The sequence below is a fragment of the Hetaerina americana genome, unplaced genomic scaffold, assembly GCF_022747635.1.
Source record: "Hetaerina americana unplaced genomic scaffold, ioHetAmer1.1.p SCAF_1, whole genome shotgun sequence".
NCBI classification, from domain to species: Eukaryota; Metazoa; Arthropoda; class Insecta; order Odonata; family Calopterygidae; genus Hetaerina; species Hetaerina americana.
In genome coordinates this window covers 4,667,723-4,686,069 of record NW_027286069.1, presented here as the reverse complement: position 1 = coordinate 4,686,069, position 18,347 = coordinate 4,667,723, and the positions used below count along the sequence as shown (strand labels likewise).

Here is an 18,347-nt window from a genome sequence, read left to right as displayed (position 1 = left end):
GGTACAGCCCAGTGTGCGTCGGCTTACGATACACCCCATGTCCGAGTGTGCCATCACTCTTTCGTTGAACCAGGATATCGAGGAACGGGAGTTTGCCGTCAATTTCCAATTCCATGGTAAAGGAAATGTTGGGATGCTGGCGATTCATACGCGCCAGGAATTCGTTCAGTGTATCGTTCCCATGTGGCCAAATCACGAATGTGTCATCGACGTAGCGGAAGAAATATTTCAGGCGGAGCGGGGCTGATTGTAGTGCCTTTTCTTCGAACCACCTACTCTCACATTCAGTAAATTTTCTTTCTGGTGCTCTCCTTTATTTAAATTTTTCTCGGTTTAAATAATCATTTCAGTCTCTTTTGTTGGATTGTCATTTCTCACGACATATTTTTTTTGAGAGAATAGAGTTTTTAATAAAAGATACCTTTAAGAACTGACCAACCTATAAAATTGGGTGAAGGGGGACTTAAGAGGATGGTGGGTAGGTTGGTATTTTGTGGGAAGTGAAAAACGAGATAAACTTCGGACATTTTTTGGATGGCCCCAACTTACAACCTGCTTGCCAGAAATCCTCCAACTCCTCAAGTCACAGTGTACCACCCTAGTCAACTCCTCAGCTGTTTCTTATTGATGTGGGCTCAAAACTTGACTATGAGCTTAAAAGGGACAGCTTGTAAGGTATTATAATTTATCAACTTGTAAAAGTTAGATTGCCTAATGGTTTGATGTCAGTCATGGATATATATTAATAGTTATATTTTGTAATGATAAAAACACTAAGTTTAAATCCCACATCACAAAATTGTTGTCATCTGCCAGTTGAGGGACCATTTTATGTTATTCAATGAGGTGTGAGGCATTATTTCATCTTTCTGTTCTTTGTTAACTACCCACAGGTTTGCCTGCCCCAGTGGTGGCGGGGTAACGTCTTCGCCAGCCAACTCAAGAGGTTGTGGGTTCAATTCCCACCTGGGCGGTTTCAGTCCACATAGGGCTTGGGTGTTAGTAATTGTCTTTCATTGATGTATGCATAGGGGTTAGGTGGAAGAAAGTACTATAAAGTCTCAATCTTACTACAATTAACTTCTGAAGTAAATAAAGGCAGGCAGCCAAGGTATCCAAGTCAACATTGACCACTGCAATGAAGGCCACATACCAATTGGCAGAACTGAAGATACTTATTCATGTTATGGAGTTAATATGGGAACAGTAATATTATTGAAGTAGGAATGGAAATCCAGGTCATTTCTTCAATCCTTAAAAGTCCGAACATAATGTGACCATTTGAGAATTGCTTTTACAGCTAATTCTTGGATTCCAGTTAGTTTCACGATCCCATCCCTGAACTTATAAAGTACACTTTCTTTTATTTTATTTATTTTCCATGAATCATGACTGGTGAATCATGTAACAACATCGATTACTTCATAAAAGAATTATGACTCTCATTACAAAAATCAAGTAACTTACAAGTGAAAAAGAAAACAAACCTTATTGGTTAGCATTAAAACTTTCAAACATAATAACTTCATAAAAAGAATATTCCAATTTTTGGATAGAATCCAAGTATAAATTGAGGAGTTAGTACTAATGCCAAGTTTCTTGAATAAGAAATTTGATAGTGGAAATATGTCCAAGACCATAGGAATCCATGAGATGGTTTTTCGCATTACAATTAATTGAGTGTTACCACAAATTATTTTGACTTTTAATCCTTGATTTTCAAAGACTTACCATTTCCATTATTAAGTGACCACATATGGCACATTTTTCTGCAGTCTGTTGGAATCCAGAATACTGAAATATAAGAAATTATCGCATTAATATCGGGTTTGATGTAAGAAAGAAAACAAGAAATCAACAAATAAGAGCCTTAAGGAGCAACACCTAAATTTAAATTATTACTATATGAATATTATTGCTTTAATAAATGCAAAATTTAACAAAGAGGAGGCACACTACTTTAAAAGCTATCACAGAAAGTTTCACCTTTATTTAATATAAAAGTCTATTGAAATCTACAGCATAAAATACAACTTTGATTAAATAGGCTATTAACACACAAGCGACATAGAGTCTTTCTTATTCGTAAGCTACAATGATAGCAATTTCAAAAATTTTTTATACATTTTAAAGCAATTTTTAATTATTACTTATTTTAGAAAGAGTTTAGCATACACTTTTTCAGAGGAGCGAGCCCACTTTCATTTACAATGAGTTTGGCATTGTTGCCCAAACAGGATACTGAATAAAGGGAACATTGTCCCTATTCACTGTTCTCCCTCAAGTAGTGGCAAAACCTTTGAGAAACCGAAAAAGTCACCCCTAAGATATGGAGGCATAAAAAATCCCATCTCTTCTTTCCCCAGTGCTACTGGCAACAGCATGTGACTCAGTGGCAGTTTACTCTATTATCCCGCTGCTCTGACAAATTACATCTATAGCTTTTGCAAAAATTTAAAATAAATAAAGACAAAATAAAATATGGCTTCAATTTCATTTCTTCCTTTGGTAGGTTAAGCACCTGAACTCACACACCACGTGCCAATCATGTCTTGCAAGTGTTTCATAAATGAGGGAAATTTTTAGTAGTAAGTAGAGCTGGGGATTGTTTATGAATAAAGAGTTTTCATATTTTTCAAATCTAAAGTTCTCCACTATCTGCAATATTTAGAAAAAGAAGCCTTAAAAGAAAGCCTTTTGAATAGTCCATTTTTGCATAAGTGTTTCAGTAACTCAAGTAGCATTGTCAAAATATAAAGTGGATATGCACGAAAAAATATCACATTTAGATGATAGTCCGATTGATTGCATCCTAGAGTTATTTCACAAATAATATAGTTTAAAACGTGGAATCATAAAATCCTACATAAATATTTACACAAAATTAAAAAGGTACTTCACAAAAATATGAATAATGCAAACACAAATGATTTTTTCTCAAGATCTTACATTCTCTTGAATTTTAGTTTTCAGTCTAAGGCCTATTCCACCAACAAACGGCTTCATGTTAACAGTGATACTCAGGATATGATCAAGACTATCTATCAGTGACTAATGTGGAATTTAGATCTCCATTCTCCATTTCCAAGTAATATGAGAAGGGGTTCTGATTTCTCTCTGCATCTGAATACGTGCACGACTTCTTTAATTGCTTTATTAATGGCATAAATTGAAATCAGCAGTAAAAACATAATATTTGATTTGTGTGCCTTTTTGTATATACATATACATATATATATATATATAAATATATATATATATATATATATATATATATATATATATATATATATATATATATATATATACATATATATATAAATATATATAGATACACACACACATATGTATATACACACGAGTCTGATCTAAAGAAGGCCCAAGAGAGGACCAAAAGTTCAAACTTTCTAAAATGTGTTTGTCCATTTACATGTTATCTATTTTATTTTTGTGCTCTATTGTACCTCGTGAGTACTTCTACATCATCAAGATATATATTTATATAAACATATAATAATACATATATATCAATACATACATACATACATAGATACACACACACACACACACACGCGCACGTGCGCACGCACGCACACGCACGCACGCACACGCACGCACGCACACGCACATATATATATGCTTATTATTGCTTTATTATAATTAGATCCTAGTACTCTTATTAGCACATGCATTGTTAGTAATTAAGATAAAGAGGAGCATTAAGATATTTAAACTTACCAAATAATCTTCTTCACAATAAACTCTGCCATGGACATTATAGAATGCTTTTCCTCTTAATGCTCTACCACACGAACAGCATATGAAGCAGTTGGTATGATACAGGTTACCCATGGCCTGACATGCTTGCCCAGCACCTGTTACTCTTTCTCCACAAGTATGACACAAGCCTGTGAAAATTAAAGTAGACATAACCTCATGAGATGGTGATGTTTCAATACGCATTTCATTGATGAATTAACATAATCACTCCTTAAGTCAAAAAATATTCTATAAAAACAACACGAATCTCTTCTATGCTTGATTACACACTTAAAAAAAAATATGGAACCTTCGAGAAATTTCAAGATTCAATTCAATACTCTGTTTAATGATTTGGTTTCACATTCAAAAATCATATTTGTTGAATTTAAATATCATCCAGATCTATTAAAATATTACATTCATAATATTGCCTGAATTTTCCTAAGAATGTTTACGTAATACACGAACTGCATTCATGCCTAAGTTACCAACCCAAAGGTCAGTTTGATTGGTTAGGACACCTCTTGCTGGACATTCTCAGAAATCACACAGCTTGGGTAAAGCTACGGATGCTCTGAGACATCCCCAGGAAATGAACCTGGGCCATCTGGTCAGTGGTACCATACTCTCTCCACTGGATTACGACATTTCCTTAAGTCTTAAGTGATTATTTAAAAGCAAATTGCTTATATTTCAATATCAATTGTGAAAATAAGAAATAATATAAATAATTAAATACTATCTTAGCATCATACCTTCATCACCAATGCTACATCAAATGACATTTACTTTTGTTCTGTACTTAATGAAGTGCATTGTTACAATTCTGAAAGTTGCACTCTTTTCTTGCAATCTTTTTCTTGAACAATAATATAAGGCATTTCTTCACACTGGTTCATTATTCATTTCTTTCTCACATTCCCTGCCTTTCATTGAATTTAATTTCTGGCTTATTTGGTATTTTTTCTTTTCCTCAGCTATATTTTAATGCTTTCTTCTCTCATTCACCAGGGACACGACTTAACCTCTGATCATAGGTTTCTGGTTATGTTTTCCAGTAGCCTGAAGCTTCCTTTTTTAACTTCTAATTTACCACTCTTTAGATGGCACCACTTTTCTTTGATCAATCATGTGTTATTACAATCCTTCTCTAGTACACACCGGAATGACATCCTAGGTTTGGTTCCCTAAAATCATCTACTTCTTCAGACTTTTCATTAGCTACTTCAACTATTTTAAACTCTGCGGCTCCTTTTCAATATCCCTCACTAGATTTGCATACATAGGCTGCGCTTTGAAATTACAGCACATTTGATGATGTCTTTTAAACATTAAACATGCTGCGTGGCAAATAAAAACTGTGAAATTCCACTTCATTTTTTTAGCTTTCTACATTAAGATGGAATTCCAAGATGCCAAGCCTTATACAGTCAACACTTCATTTGTAGTAAAATATTAATTAATTAGTAAATATTCTAAATTTAATCTTTGAAAATGGTAAGGACTTCAGTTTAAACATAAATGTCATTTGGACCTAAATATATTTCTCAGTCCATCATGTAACTTATAATTTTTGGTACTATGAGGATTTAGCCATTTTGTTTTTTTCTCACTCCCACAGGCATCTTCTACTTATCTTCTCTGCACATGTGGTTTTGAAAAAATATTTGCCACTTTTAATTTGTACTGTTCACATAATTCTACTCTCCCTCTGCTTTCTTCCAGGGTGCCTAATCTATATATTTCTATACTTTTTTTTCTTCGTCATTTCTGACAATTCAATTCCAGCCTCCTGCTCAAGATAACTGGGTTACATTGATAGTGCCCTAGCTCATTGGACTACTCGAGCAAGTGAATCAATTAATTAATTATTGAAGTGTCTAGTCAATTGGGGAAATTTGGGAGGTTAAAGAATCCTAAATAAGCAGGACATGTGCATCGTAGATATATATGAATAAATTGCCCCATACTATAACAGCTACTCCAATTCCAATGAAAAAATATTTCTTCATGTCCATATGTAATCTCCATCTGGCTGTTTTCGGTATTTCAACTTGTACTACTAAGGTGTCTATTGAGTCATTTAATACTTCACCATGCACCCATAGGCCAAAACCAACTCTTCATTCTCTTTTAGCACTCATCCACAATATACCATTTCTCTTACTCACACAACTCCACCCATGGATCCCTAGTGTATTTTTTCGAGTAGCTTCCACAAAATCCTTGGGGCAATTTATTCATATATATCTACGATGCATATGTCCTGCTTATTTAGGATTCTTTAACCTCCCAAATTTCCCCAATTGACTAGACACTTCAATAATTAATTAATTGATTCACTTGCTCAAGTAGTCCAATGAGCTAGGGCACTACCAATGTAACCCATTTTTTTCTCTACAAGCTTTTGTTCCGTACATCCTGTTCTGCCCAACCCTTCTCTCCCTCCGACAAGGTTAACTCTTGCTATTTATTCGTGGTACGTTTTTTCTTACTCGCAAACCCCTTGTTGGGGTGGGGACTGAAGGTATAAATGTACGCACAGCTGGAAAGTGGGATGAGGAGCGGAGATGCGGCGCGGGCGGTCACGGACGACTCCCCCCTCGCGACCTCTTGCTCCCTTCGCCTCGGAGCCACTCCCTCGCCCTCCGCCGGCATCGCTGACCCACAGGTCGCAGCCAGGAGCTCCCTTCGCTGAATCGCGAAGGTCGTTCTTCACCCCCCCACGTGGCCCAACTGTTGTCGCAATTGTGGTGACGCCGAAAAGAAATTTTCACGCAAACAACCCGAGGGGTTGCTTTCGACTCCAAAGACGAAGCAGCGGGGACAACAAAGCCAGACCCTTTCAGATTTCATCTGACGAAGATGGTCCACCAACCCTGCTGATCGGCAGTAAAAATTTAGGACTTCAATGAGTATGGCACAATGGTTAACCAAACAGTTTGGACACATTATTTCTCCCAGAGAAAATAGTTCACTTCGTCAATAGCCGCAGTACAAAGGCTCGTGTGAGGTGGGGCTTCACTTACTCGACACCGAGTTCTGAAGCAAACCAAACATTGAACACTTCACACATTTAAAAGCTCACATCACTACCACAAGCGAAACGTTACTCCTCAGTATGACACTCCACAAGAATGCCGAAAATTCGGTCCAATTCGTCGCGAAACGTTTTGCGTCTCCCTCGGAAAGGGACGAGAAAACAAATGGAAGCACTGCGGGCCTTCTCGGCGGTCCACGGTGCACGCGACTGCCGGTGCACCCTTGAGCGGCGGCAGGCGGAGCGGAGATATCACTCGCGAAACACTGGGGAGATCGACAAGGGTGCTCTGGTGGGGAGGAACTGGAGTCTCTCGGAGGAAGTACCTCGTTGATTTTTATTCGACGACTTCCCATGGGCACAACCTATGAAATTAGGCGAGGAGACTTGCTGGGGATGGCGGATGGAATCGGAGGTCTTAAGGGTTTTTTCCCCGCGGAATTCACTCTATATGAACCCGGCGTTCTAAGATAAGCGACGAGGGACAACATACATTACAATTACACCAAAATGCAGCTCTTTACGAAACGCTACGGTAAAGAGTGCTAAAGAGGATGGGGTTGTGCATTAGGGATCGGAGAAAACGATAATGGGTAGGATAGGGTAGGAATTAAGTCATCCCCCGAGTGTAAACCCGACGAAAACCTTCCGCCCGGGAAATGCCACTGCTCTGGAGGCCAGTAACAGGAGACGATGGCGGCAACAAATAACGAACGCCTACGCGTCCACGCTAGGCGTGGAGAACTCGGCCGTTCGTCTTGAGGGGGCAGGGTGAGTAGGGGGTGTGGGTGGGGAAATCGCGGTGGCCGCTGAAAGCCAAAAGGGCTCCTCGCTCACTCGGCGAAGAGATCGACCCCTCCTCCCCCCAATGAGGATCGCGCCTCCCAACGACCCCCTCACACACCCCCTCCCCCGGTCTCTCTAACCTCCACCGGCGACAATATCCCTCCTCCAATTCTACTGCTTGGATCGTCGCGGAAAACAGCCGAGGTCAAACAGGAGACAAAGAGAATAATGTAAGCGGAAATTAAAAAAAAAATTCCCTGGCGAGTGCATAATGGGTACTTGGGGGGCTTGGATTAATGTTTCACTGTCATTAACGAGGACTGTGCTTAGTTTTAAAAAGAGGAGCGCTTACGAAAACCACCGCAAAATTAAGAGGCTGAATTGCAGGACATTAAATAAAATTGAATCGCATCCTTTACGAGATTATCCCTGTATTAGAAAGTACGCAATCTATGAAGCATATGCTTCAGGTCTGAAGACGCAACGTTATTTAGAATTTGTTTGGCAGCCATCAATAGTGAACGTTTTCAGTGAATTTGTGAAAATGGAGAATATTGGTCATCGTTATGTGATACAGGGAATACTTTTCTTTGAAAGGCCTCAGCCCAACCAATATTAAAGCTGAACTGGATTCTGCTCTGGGCGAGTCTGGTCCTTCGTTTACAACAGTAAAATATTAGGCATCAGAATTTAAACGAAACCGCGCGAGCTGTTAAGACGAGCATCGCATTGGTGGACCAAATGAGGTGACGACTCCAGAAACGGTGAAGAAAATCCACAAAGTGATACTGGATGATCGCCGACTGAAAGTTCGCGAGCTAGCAGACAGTAGGCATTTCAAAAAGTGGGGTACATCGCAGATTACTGAAAATTTGGACATGAGGAAGCAGTGTGCAGGATGAGTGCCGCGTTTGCCCACACTCGAGCAATACCAGTGTCATGAAGATGTTTCAATTGAGTGTTTAGCTAAGTTTCACAGCAAAAAAGTAGAATTTTTGCGCCATTTCATAACCATGCATAATCATCGGCCCATTACTTCCATTACTTCACACCCGAGACAAAAGAATCAAAACAATGATTCAAAAGGGAGACCACCTCCAAAGAAGGCGAAGACCATTTCATCTGCCGGCAAGGTCATGGCGTCGGTTTTTTAGGATGCGCATGGGATAATTTTCATTGACTATCTTGAAAAAGGAATAAATATCAACGGCGAGTATTATGCGAACTCATTGCAACGTTTGAGTGAAGAAATCAAGCAAAAGCGGCCGCATTTGGCTAAGAAGAAAGTGTTGTTTCATTTAGACAATGCTTCAGCTCACAAATCCGTTATTGCAATGGCCAAAATTCATGAATTAAAGTCAGAATTGCTACTTCATGCACCCTATTCACCAGATTTAGCCCCCTCGGATTATTTCCTGTTCGCAAACTTGAAAAAATGGCTCGGTGGACAAAGATTTTCCAACCGTGAAGAAGTGACGTTGGCAGTTAATGGCTATTTTGAGGAGTAAGACAGTTTTTGTAATAAAAAGGGTATCGAACTTATTGAACATCGCTGGGAAAAGTGTATAGAGCTGAAAGGAGATTATGTTGAAAAATAAATACGTTTTTTCCAAAATTTCTGTGATTTCTTTGTTGGGTCGGGTACTTCTGGGACCACCCTCGTACACTGTGCAAAAGCATTGATGTCAGCAGAGGTAATCGCTCAGGTATATTCATAAAAAGTCGCTTCGATATGGTAAAGCATCAGTTCCTAAGTAGGGAGTGTAATATAGCACCACACATCAGAAGTACTTCTAACGGGGGATTGCGAATTCAGGCAGAATTTTTGGATCACGCACGCTGATGCAATAAACGGGAACCTTTGAAGAAAGACCGCTTTGAGTCATCAAACTATTAAAACTTGGTTCCTCTGGGGAAATTACATTCAAAACGTTGAAAAAATCCAGCTTCCAAGAGAAGCAGTAGTTCCCTAAACACATTCGCATACAGATGAGATATTTCTTTTCTTAGTCTAAGCAAAATAACACACGGGAAAGACTATATCATGCGCTCACGAGAAAAGATCGGTTGGTATAATCATCCACACCGTAAATCTCCAGCATGGAGCAATTTGGTGGCTTAAGATGAAGAAGAAGCATAAATAATGGGCATAAAATACAGAGAGAAATGAAAAAATGTAATTTTCGGCAACACGTAAATGGATAGATGCGAAAAATCTAATGGTTAGCATAACATTTTAAGGCGTACACGATAATAAACAGAAAGATACGTTGAAAACCGACACACTACCTCGATTTGCTTTGCTGGCAGCTAGCCTGATTCATCCATTAAACCAATGATCATATCATTCCAATTTATGCACCATTAAAAGCGAAATGACCGCAGCCACATTTAAATACAGAAGAAGAGTGGTGTTCACTTCTTTGAAAGCGGTAGCAAACATTACCGCGCCCCTCACTCCTACTGAGTGAATCAAACCGATGTGCCGCTGGACTTTGCTATTTGTAACGTAGTTCATGTGAGAACTGACACAATGTAATGTTTGAAGGTTGTCTACCGTTTACGGTAGGTTTTGTTTGGACACAAACTACCTACCATTTAGCATGTAATCTTCGCCTAATAAGGCAGCCAAACACCTTACACTTCAATCCTTCGATTCCGCATACTTTCTAGCTGCCTTCATTCCGTCCAAGGCCCCTATTCTATTGTGTACACTTGAAAGGTATTTCAAATTTTCACGATAGCCATATTTTTTCACATGTTAAAAATATAAAAGTACAAACTGTATTTAAATAACCAACTATGCGTTTCCTAAAATAAGCATTTTCCTCAACCTCCTGAAAGCTTTTGATCATCTTAGGAAAAACTAGGAAGTCAACGGAAATAATTTTTTATCAAAACCCCAATGATGAATAAGGACACATGTCAGTGCATACGTGCATTTAAAAAGTGGCTTGTTCGTTTGTAGAAAGCGAAAATATTCCTCAACACTGCTACTATTCGTATAAGCGTTATGTCAATTTCCCAGTTTTTCTTAAACATGATTTGCCAACAAAAAGGAAGTTGAGAAAATCGTTGCATTAGGGTATGCAGGGTCAGCTATTGCACTGCAGTGTATATCTTTTTTATGTTTGTGACAAGAAATATATAACTTAAACGGCAATAGGAAAACGATGAATATAAAATTAGGTAAGCGTGCACACAAAAACCGGCCCTAAAATGTTCAGCGGCGCATTATTTTGATACCGACCGCTGATGGCAGTTTTCATCGCGAGCGAGGTGAGATACACGAAATGGGAATTTTCATTTTCGATTTACGGTACCTGCAGAAGCGGAATAAAATGATGCCCTCCATACACCCTCCATTCCTCCGTGAGTGTGATTGCCGCCACACCCACCAGTTGTGACCACGACAGGAAAGATTATTGCAGAAAGATAAGTCACGCTGATAAACCACTCCCCCGAAGCATGAAACTTATTTGGACAGCTGTTGATGCACAAGGACCCACATTCAAAGGAACAAAACAATCGCAAACTAACGGTAATCGTAATGATGGAGGAGACGCACCCGGTAGTCCCGCAGAAAACCCCAAAATCAAGTTAAGATTATTTCTATAACCGGCCCCGGCGGCGACGGGGTAGCGCCCTCGCCTGCCAACCCGGAGGTCGCGTGTTCGATTCCGGCCTAGGTGAGTTTTCCCATGAAGTCTCAGTCTTCCCCCCAATTAAGTCGTTAAATAAATAAATATATGAGTTACACAGGAGCTAAAACAAAAATATTAATCACAGAGCTAAAAGCGCTGCTTCCAAAAACGTGGGTTTCGGCTCGATTATCAGGGATGATATTTTCTTTCACGGCATTCCAGCCCCTATTTTCCTTTGGTACGGAGCGAGTTGGGTTGATCACGTCGATATGATCGGACGACACTTGGCAACATTATTCGATCAGACCAGCCACGACGGAGAGATTCCCTCAAACCTTCCGACTTAGCTTTAAAAACTCCGCCTATTATTACCAAATTACCGCATCACACGAACTCATCTTTCATTAAGTTACAGACTGCAAATAGAAAAACCGGTAAACGGCACCTAAAATCAAAAATTTCACTTCTAGGCATAATCTGTTTAACGTATTCCAAAAGTTGAAGTTGCTCCCTGTCTGTGGCACATGTGCCACTACAGGTATACATATCACGTTAAGCCTACGGCAATAAAAAACAGTACCTATTTGAAAGATGAGAAATTGAGGGACCACATCAAAGACGAGCATTTTTTTCAAGCAACCAGGAGATTAAAAATACATTCCGTTAATATGACAGCATATATAGTTCTTTTTGCCTGGATTTTATTAAGCACAGCACATACTGTCCTTACCCTCCCCGGACTACAACCTTGACGTAGTGGAAGGGCTTGTTCGTTTCGATGACCCCTAGAGCTGTGCTGGCGTGAGTAATAATAATTGCTCCTGGTAGGGTCACCCATGCCAGATAGATCGAAGGTTAGGAGCCAGATGAAAGGTAGTCCACGCAGCGTCTGTTCCTCAGTGAGGCGGCTGCAATGGCGTCTGACCCCAGTGGGGCGGCCGGTAAGTAATGGTGTCAAGTTAAAAACACTATTTAGGAAGGCAACGGGAAACCACCTCAATTATGATTCCGAAGAAAAATATGATGGACAATACAGAGATTATGAGTCCTGGCAACTACTGGACTCGGCCCAATCGGCCGGGTGGCGTGCCCGGCAGCGGGGGAGGCAAGGCTTCCGCGGTCGTCATCCCGAAAAACCCTTGCAAGGGAAAACCGGCAGCAGCAGGATAGAAGACGGAGAAGAAGAAGACCAAATTAGTTAGAATAGGAACGTGGAATGTTAGGACAATGATGAGGACAGGGAAACTGGAGAATATTAAGCGAGAGATGGAAAGGGAAAAAAAAAGATATTTTAGGTCTATGCGAGGTGAGATGGAAGGATAGCGGGGATTACTGGAGTGATAATCATAGAATAATACACGGCGGCGGGGACGAGGGCCAACGAGGGGTTGCCATAGTATTAAATTAAGAGGTAGGAAGAAGCGTAGTCAACATAGAGCAGGTAACGGATAGATTATCAATAGTAGAGATAAAGGCAGAACCGACGAACGTGGTTATTATACAGGTATACATGCCACCGAGCAACCATAAGGAAGACGAGGTCGATAGGATATACGATCAATTAGAGGGCATAATCGCGTGTGTTCCCGCAGGGAAACATTTGATAGTGATGGGGGATTGGAATGCGACGGTAGGCGAAGGAAGAGATGGTGATGAGGTGGGGGGCTACGGTTTAGGCACGAGGAAAGACCGCGGGGAGAAAGCAGTTGTGTTCTGCAGGAGACAGGAGTTAGTCATCACCAACACTTGGTTTAGACACCACAAAACACGCAGGTATACATGGAAAATGCCAGGTGACTCAGAAAGGTATCAGCTAGATTATATTCTGGTTAGACACAGGTTTAGGAACAGTGTGATAAATTCGCACAGCTTCCGGGAGCGGATGAGGACTCTGACCACAATTTAGTTGTTATGAAATGTCGCGTCCGTTTCAAAAAGATAAGGGAGGGGCGGCGGGTTAGAAAATGGAATGTAGAATCATTAAATGGTCTGAAAAGGAAGGAATACAAACAGGCGGTAGAAGAAAATCATGGAGGATGGTAAAGAGCTAAGTGCTATCGAAGAAAAATGGGAAAGTATCGAGAAAGAGTTATCGAAAGCCGGAAAAGACACTATGGGAACCGTTAACGTTAAAAGGATTAGGAAACCATGGATCACGGATGAGATGATTACAAAGATGATTGAGCGGAGAAAATGGAAGAATGTAAATACTGAGTTAGGCAAAATGAAGTAAAAAGAATTAAACTATAAATTGAGGCGGGCAACAAACAAAGCAAAAGAAGCATGGTGGAAGAGGCATTGCGAGGATATGGAAAGTTTGCAGAGGAAGGGTGAAATTGGTGCGCTGTACAGGAAAGTTAAATCTTTATCGGGAAGTAAGAAAGGGAGATCTATGCTAATAGTTAGAGATAGGGCGGGTAAGATAATAGTTGACAAAGGAAAGATCCAAGAGAGATGGAAGGAATATATAGAAGAACAGTATAGTAAAAAACTTCGACCAACAAAGTTACACACAGAAAAGGAACATGAGGTAGAGGGAGATAGCTTAGCCCCTGGCATACTCGACGAGGAGATAGAAAGGGCATTAAGGGAGATGAAGCTAAATAAGGCCGTGGGGGTGGATAACATTCCTGCGGAACTACTGAAATTTATACTGCAAATGTGGGAGGAAGAGGCTATATGGGCTGATTCGTAGTATCTATGAGGAAGGAATCTGGCCGGAAGACTGTGAGATCGGTTTTAATTCCTATTCCGAAAAAGGTAAAGGCTACATCATGTGAGGACTATAGGACAATAAGTTTGATATACCACGCAGCTAAAGTTGTTCCCAGGATCATAAAGAAAAGAATAGAGAGTAGGGCAAATGATTACTTAGGGGATGATCAGTTTGGGTTTAGGAAGGGGAGAGGTACGCGTGATGCCATTGCAAAAATGAGATTATTAATCGAGAGGGATATAGAATACAACCAGGAGGTATTTGCCTGTTTCGTAATTTCGAAAAAGCGTTTGATAGAGTGAATTTGGGGAAAACTAATGACTATATTGCAGAAAATAGGAATAAATTGGAGGGAAAGGAGGCTTATCCGCAACCTGTACATGTCTCGGACTGCCCAGATGCGGGTGGGAAACGAGAGTCCGGCTGGGCAGTGTTAGGAAGAGGTGTAAGGCAGGGTTGCCCATTATCACCGTTGTTGTTCAACCTGTATGCAGAGGAAATGATCAAAGAAGCATGGGAAGAACTGGAGGTAGGAATGAAAGTTGGCGGGGTATTCGTAAAATCAGTTAGGTTTGCTGATGACCAAGCTTTAGTTTGTCAGTCAGCCAAGGGGTTGCAAGCATTGCTGAGTGAATTGGAAATTCAGTGCGACAGGTATGGGATGAGAATCAATATTAATAAAACAAAGGTTATGCGATTTTCTAGAAAGAAAAAGTCTAAGCTAAACATTAAAATAGGAGGGCAAAAACTAGAGCAGGTAGAACGGTTTATGCATCTCGGTAGTGTTTTGGACCAACACGGTCAAAGTAGTAGGGACGTAAGGAGAAGAATTGCGTTAGGCAAAGAGGCTTTCACAAGGAGGAGGGAGTTGATGACGGGGACGTTGAGTAAGGATGTTAAGAAAAGACTCGTAAAAACTTTGATATGGAGCGTAGCTATGTACGGCGCGGAAACGTGGTCATTGAAGCAGGAGGATAGACGTAGATTGGAGGCTTTTGAAATGTGGGTGTGAATAAGAATGGAGAAGGTGAAATGGACAGAGAAGAAAACAAATGAGGAATTACTTGGTATGGTGGGCGAGGACCTGGGTTTGTTGGGAGAAATCCTGTGGAGGCAGGAAGAGTGTATGAAGGGGGTACTGATGGGCAGTGGGATGTTGAAGACTGTGATAGAGGGGAGAATGTTGGGCAAACGAGGGAAGGGAAGGAACAGGATAGGGATGTTGGACGGGATGAAGGGAGGAGGAAGGTACTCGGAGATGAAGAGGGACCTGATGTAGGATGCTGTGTTTTGCTAGGAGTCACAAAACATTTATTTAGGAGCTGTGTCCATCCAAAAACCTACCTTAACCGGTAGATTACCTAATGATAATACTGTCCTTGATATGTTTGAAAATTCCACTCACCGACTTCTCCAAGAAATTTCTCTTTCCTCTTCTCACCCCGGTTTATTGTGCACACCCTAAACATCTTCTTCTACTATCTGTGTTCATGCTCTTTCATTTCTTTTGATTGTACATTCCTAAGCTTAGCAGTCATACAGCCTTTAAAGATTCACATCTGTATCCAAGTCGTTCTCCAATTATTTTCGCATTCAGTATACCAATTATTTTCGCAACTACTCGTAATGAAGAGCATTTTTCGAGTACGCCTTCCTTTACTTCGACCATTGAATTAGATGCAGGCCGTTTTTCATTGCGATTGCATGAACACATACACCGGCAAGGTTTCCGTCCTCGGGAGTTAAGTATAGAGAGCCTATCATGATGTAAATTTTCCAAGTAGCCATCTTTCTGCTTCATAATTTCAATAATTAGCATTGAAAATTATTTTCTAAATGAGATTTTTACAATAAACAGGAATTTTAATCATTTAAAGAGCACAGAAAGGGATTAGTAATTAGGATCTTGTCAAGGTTGGAATTAACACAGAATAAGGACACTTTTAAAAAACGTTGGTCACGCTTAAAAATAAGATCACAGAATCACCAACATTTTAAAATCAACGACATTTATTTTAAATAGGATTACAACCATTATATCAATGAATCGATTATTCTATCTCCGCGCAATGTAGAGTGCAAATGCTTCAAAACCCTCAAAAATTATTAAAATAGCAAATTGTAAGTTACTGAGTACAATTAAATACCTCGATATTTGGTTGGAATTTGTTATATACTTCTTCTTCCTTACTAAGATTACGATTTGTTATTGGTTTGATACCTAAAGTTTCGTACCGCATGCTAACATAATGATGCAAACATAATCTGTTTTAAAGAGGTTATTAAATGCAGATTATTTTGCGCGAAAGAAAATGCCGGGAAACCCATTCCTCTTCAAGGTAAATCGTTTATTTAGCATCTTGGGAAAGTTTTTTGTGCAGATTATCGTGTGTACCATGGTAAATAGTGACGATACGTAATAAATGTCAATGTGACGTTTTTAGATGCTGAATTAATAACCACCACGCGCTAAATGAGTCACCAGGAACGTTTCTGGTCGTAATTCTATGAAGTCGCAATGTTCTCAGATGATATCGACGATCAACGTCCCACTTTTAACCATTACACCTTATGCATATAGCGGTCTGATTGCAATTACTAAGGGACACATAGACAAGGGTGCGTTTCACAGAGGCAGGTATTGGCGATCTGTCAATTAAATATGCCAGAAGAAACTATCTACTTCCACAAGAGCATACTTTCCACCGCGATAAGCTAGGCTTGGCTTCTTAATGGTCCTTCTCTCATGATGGCCGACCTCAACCCCGGGGGCGACCTGCATTCTCCGCGACGAAAGCAATGATTGCTGCCGAAATGGAAACCAATCAACTGAATGGAGAGGGGAAGTTCTGCGGAGCGACGGAAAACGAAAGGAGTCACCAGCACAGAGCCATGAAGAAGTGCTCCGCCTAAGTGGGCGGGTAGACCTCAGGCCTTGGGCACGACTACATAGATCGGTCGGACGTTTTCTTTTGACAGAATGCATTGGGGTGAGAGCGAAGGGGTTGTCTAGAGGCCTGGGGGAGGGGAGGATCAAAACACTTGCCCTTTTCGCGAGAGTAGGAGGCGACGGGGAAGATGGACGAGGGCGGTGGCTGGGGGGGATTATGGAGGGGGGTATTAGGGAGTGAGGGAGGGGGCCAAGCGGGGGGAGTGGAAAGATGAGGGAAAGGGGTGGGTTGGGAAGGGAGTTGTTCGGTGAGGGCGCTCGCTTCTCTTTCCTCCGCTCCCACCCAAAAACTCACTCGCGCTACTAATTTTAGGGATGAAGAAGACGGGAAGGGGGAATATACGTAAAACTGTCGCTTGACGCCGAAAAGGTCTCCCCGTAGAACCCAGGTGACACGGAATGCGGGAATCCCCCAGTTTCACTCCACAGCCACCGCAGGGCTACTGGGCACACATGCCCTCCATTGCCCTGCCGGCCGACACTGCAGTTTGTCGGTGCTCCCGACCGGGCGAATCCGTAAGGCGGTAAATCGGAATACACAAGGCCAGAAGACTGAAACAGGATCAAAATCAAACAACCGCTCGGACGACCACTCTACACCGACGTGGCGCTTTCTGAGTTACATAATTTGTACGACCTCATTTAAGTTACTTGCTGTCATCCATACATAATCCGTACATTCATCGCCACGATTATTCCAATACTTAAACGCATACATAAAAGAAATTATCCTCATCTGAGAAAATATCACCCAGCCATTTAGAACTGGCATAAAATTATAAATTTTACTATGGGCATTCTTATAAATTTACCTACATAATTGGGATAGAGATGTTGCGATGGCTATCGTACTGGCTTCCCACCCTGAGGGCGGCGTTGAATATTTTTCATTGGTATCCCAATCCCTACCAGAGGTGCTTTGTGGAGGACACTGAGTGAGTACGCCGTCCGTCGGATGGGAAGTTAAGCTGTGGACCCCTTGGCGCCTTTCGTAAAGAGTAGGCTAATGCCGACGCCTGGTTTCTTTCCACCCTAGCTCTTTCCTCATCCATCCCTAATGGCGCAAACCTCAGCTGTCGGTCGCCTCCCCATAAATACTACTACTACTTACCAAATTCAATGACCTAGTTTTGCACCAGATCTTACATTGGTCGCAGATCATGAACGTAGAAAGAAAAAAGCATTTCATTTCTCAATAAGTTTATTTTCAGTTCCTCTAATATCTGGGCGATGGAATTTGTATACGGGCGTTTATTACTCCATCAATTTCGAATTTAAGAGCGTTCTGTTTTGAGGCTCATGATTCGGTAATCGAAGACTCATTGCTTATGGCATTAATCAGCAAAAGATCGCCGGTGATCACCAGAGAATGGTCCGATTCCTATACACACGACCGCTGGAATGATGGAAACAAGCATTCGAGTTCATCTAACTCTTCCAGCCACACTG

General features: G+C 40.9%; 1 protein-coding gene across 1 annotated transcript in view; it reads right to left on the bottom strand.

Annotated features, from left to right (window-relative positions):
* jub (LIM domain-containing protein jub) overlaps nucleotides 1-18,347 on the bottom strand; it is a 59,732-nt gene that overhangs the window by 25,798 nt on the left and 15,587 nt on the right. Inside the window, exons 3-4 of the mRNA XM_071584932.1 lie at nucleotides 3,739-3,908; nucleotides 1,732-1,794 (exon numbers count right to left, since the gene is read on the bottom strand). Of these exons, the coding sequence (XP_071441033.1) occupies nucleotides 1,732-1,794; nucleotides 3,739-3,908 (233 nt within the window). The remainder of the gene's footprint in view (nucleotides 1-1,731; nucleotides 1,795-3,738; nucleotides 3,909-18,347) is intronic.